We start from the raw sequence: 3,971 nt of genomic DNA on the forward strand, positions 1-3,971 counted from the left end.
ACGTATTTCCTCAAATCCACCACAAAAATTGCAAAAATAAGCACAACCCACATCACATTTACACCCAAATTTCACAACAAATCTGAACCTGCCCTTGGATGAAAGTATTCAAGTATTCATTAAACTTAAAATGCTATACGTGAGGCATTGCAAGTGCAAAAGCCTAACCTTTATGCTGTTTGACAGTAGCAATGGGACGGCAATGCTGGCAAATTTTGGGAAGCGGCAAACGCGAAACCAGTCTTTGGATGCTCCGGTCTGCTCCGGTCTTTCGATGCTTCGATGTGCAGAAACCAGCTCTGTTTTCTTTGTTTTGCTATTCAACAATTCCGAATTCTTTATTTTGCTGTTCGACAGCTATTCAACCAGCTCTTTCTGTGTTCTGCTTCTCCCACTCACTTTTGTTTTTTTTTTTTCGAAATGGGTCTTGGCGCTGGATGCTTGATAGTGCGAGCTCGGTGAGCTCGCATTCTGAAAATGCGAGCTCACTGAGCTCGCATTCCCGGAATGCGAGCTCGCACTCGCATTTTTAGAATGCGAGCTCACATTGAACTCGCATTTTCAGAATGCGAGCTCAGTGAGCTCGCATTCTCAAAATGCGAAGACCCCCATTTGTAGAAACAACTCCAAAATCCGCCCTCGTTGTAGAATTCTTTTTTTTTTCCATCACAAACTAAGAATTCACCCACATAGATTATGTATCTTAGTTATTTTGGTGAACGCAAAGTACGAATTGAGTGTCTCAAAGTCAATTTGGAGTTCCAAATTCATTGGTTTATTATTTTTTGGACTCTTCTAGGATCACATACTTTATGCATGATTTTGGAACTTGCAAGTATAAACAAAAAGTGTTACTCTTTAATGCAAAAGATTTTCATATAATAGCCCAAGTGTCTAAAAAATAACTGGTGGATATGTCTAACTTGTAAGAAAAGGAAACAAAAAAAACATTTAGTTTGGGAGGTTGGAAGTACTTCCATCACATGTTTGAGAATCTGTTATTGCCCCACTTTTCCTACATGAAATTAATTTTTCGGGTGCGAATTGTTCATGCATGCTGATGCGTGGAACCAAAGAAGAAATTAACGAAAATAGCAAAAGAAACAAACTCAAACTTAATCCATAGTACAATACGTTCATAGATAGGATATCATAGATTACACATCTTGGTTTACAGATCCACTCAAACTCAAACATAATTACAATACATCAGACTTTTATTGCCACCATCTTGGTTGATAAAAGCACACACAAACCAAATAGAAACACTTGAAAACTTAATTAAGCAGAGAATAACAACTTCTGCAATCTGCGTATCGCAGCTTGATAGTCTGATTAGTTCTTTCCTTGAGAAATGAAAATGAGATCACTTTGAGACATCCAATGGCATGCTTCACTTTGGCCAGGAGAAGTTTTCAATATCTTCAAGGCCACATGATCAGGGGACCAGCCTGAAGTATCCATATGACATACCACCGTGACTGTATTAACTGGAACTTTGGTCCTAGGTTCAACAACATCTACTGCATAGACTTCAATATTGGACAGCAAATGGCAGAAATATGTTGCAAAAGGAAGAAATAATTGATGACATGCCACAGTTTTTCCATATTTAAGCTTTTCCACGCGTCCAACCATCAATTCTTTTCTAGAACCCTCTGTGTTTTTCGATGCCAATGCCACCATATTCTTGTCACCTATGGCAGTTTTTGAAAATTCAATCATTTCCTCAAGGGATTTTGCACAGCTCTGAGGCTCTTCCTTAAGAGCAGGAGTATTGCAATAAATAAGGGTGTATTGAATGGCATCTTTTGTTTGCGGGCTTTCAAAGGATTGAGGAAATAATTTTCGTAGGTCATTTTCCGTAACAGAGATCTTTGATGCCGTTTGAGAAGGAAGAAATGACTGTTGGGGCAATTGGTTTTCCAAGCTTGAGAGATGCACCATGTTTCCTTGTTTGAGAAGTGAGAGTCTGAAGAAAGAAAAAGGATCAACATGTAGGACAACATTTGGGCTAATTCTGCCATAGCCGTAATTATTCTTGTCCAAGAAACTATCAACACGTGCTTTGGATAAACAAGCTAGGTTTGCAAGAGAGCAAAGATTTGCATCAAATGGAAGATTTTTCTTGGACACTAATGAAGTGAAATGTTCATCTTGTTCCTTGCTCAGTGGAGATAGTTTGGACAGAAGATTTCCAGGCATGGTGCCTTGGACATTTTCTGACCAATATTTGAGCTGATTCAATGCAGTGAATGAAGAAGATGAAATGTGTGCAGCAAAATGGGACGTAGGAAACGTGAGGGCAATGACAAAGAGAACGATAGCAAACGTTGAAGAGGCCATTGGTTTCATCGACACTAATATTGAGCTAATTTTCTTCAGTGGATGAAGTGCTGATGACTTTGCTAGTGCAGCTTCTAATTTATACTAGTGCTCGAGCCTGGACACAGGGCCTCACCTGTCCATTTCAGGATAAAATGGTTACTCTAAATTTTTGTTACATCTTGTTTTAGTTGGTATATATCTTTACTTCACTCCAACTTATTTAGTAACTGGTTGGACATGGAACTTGTGAGACCTCATCCCCACTCTAGCCTTGTGTTTGCTCCGGCTATAATTTGAAAACCGTTCAAAATGTTTCTTACATTTTGTCATATGAATTTTTTTCCTTCTTGTTGTCCCTAAAAATGATCAATCCACATTCATTGTTGTCCCTAAATAAGTAGTATCTAATGTTAGAATATTTATCTAATCCATACCATATTCATTTTTCTCCATAAAAAAAGTGGAATAGTACCTAATTCATATTTATTTTTGGCACAAAAAATGGGATCTACCCTTTTGGGACATAAAAAATAACCGTATATAGGTCACATGGTGATTTCAAACTAGTTAGATATTTAGGTTGGAACTAAATTTTGCTAATTTGAATTTTAAGTGATTTGAAGTTTATATTTTAAAAATGAAGAACGAAAAAATTCATTTGATGAAACCGTATGTTTTGAATGATTTTCTCATCTTCACATGTATATATTATGCAATTAATCCAAAACAAAACTCCAAATGTACCTATATGTTTACTAATCCAGAAAAAAAAAAGAGACAAAAATTGAAAAATAAATTTATTTGAATAGACAATTTGCAACTTGTTCCAAGTTTGCATTTGAATTGGCTAAATACACTTATCATTCATAGCATTTGGACATAGTCCCGGACATTATTTGTCCCATTTTAGGCTCTCAGCTAGCGGTCCATAACACCTGAGATATTTGGTAGTTAAAAAGACATTTGTAATCTCGAGAGTGATGGACATATATATGTATGTATTGGTATCATGTTTAGTTTATGAAATATTAGTCAATGCTAATCATTCAAAATGACCAACACATTTCTTAATCAAAAGACATTTATATCCTTGAATTAGACAAAAGCATCTCAGTGGGGATACTTTTTTCTCCAATAAAGCCGCTGAAAATTGTGTAAAAAAATGCATGCTCCCTATAAACAAGATTGGAAAAAAAAACAAAAATAAAAAAGTCACATGCTATGAAAGTCAGTTGAAATGGAAAAGATTGGCTTATGTAGCCAAAAATTCATAAGCATTGCAGTTACCAATAACACGTATTTCCATTTTGCATAAGGGTTCTACTCTGTTGCATTTGCATCCCACATACATAGATAACTCCATTTGATTTGAAGAGGAGCACCTTGTGCAAAAGAGAGATGTTGTAGAAATTTGAGACATGAAAAAAAAAATTTAGAGACTAGGATTGAAACTTTTCCATTAAGGAAATCGAAAGTTTAAGAGATATCAATTGCTGGAGCTAAAATAAGAACGAGACAGAGAAATAGGTTTTGAAACACATTATGTGAAAAATGGATTTAAAATGTGGTAAATTGTTTGTATTGGTAGCAAAGGGTAATTCCAACAGTCCCAAACGTAGGGGCATGTGTAGGCATTTAACAAA

At 36.1% G+C, this 3,971-nt stretch overlaps 1 protein-coding gene across 1 annotated transcript; it reads right to left on the reverse strand.

Annotated features, from left to right (window-relative positions):
- Positions 1-1,335: 1,335 nt before the first annotated feature.
- Positions 1,336-2,346, reverse strand: LOC113766751 (BURP domain-containing protein 16-like). The gene has a single exon (XM_027310906.1). It carries the CDS (start codon positions 2,344-2,346, stop codon positions 1,336-1,338), a length of 1,011 nt encoding a protein of 336 aa, XP_027166707.1.
- Between the last annotated feature and the right edge of the window lie 1,625 nt (positions 2,347-3,971).

Source organism: Coffea eugenioides, chromosome 3 (assembly GCF_003713205.1).
Source record: "Coffea eugenioides isolate CCC68of chromosome 3, Ceug_1.0, whole genome shotgun sequence".
Taxonomy (NCBI): Eukaryota; Viridiplantae; Streptophyta; class Magnoliopsida; order Gentianales; family Rubiaceae; genus Coffea; species Coffea eugenioides.

Bases quoted from the DNA above. Each gene is read 5' to 3' on its own strand.
- LOC113766751 (XM_027310906.1), bottom strand. From the start codon at position 2,346: ATGGCCTCTTCAACGTTTGCTATCGTTCTCTTTGTCATTGCCCTCACG.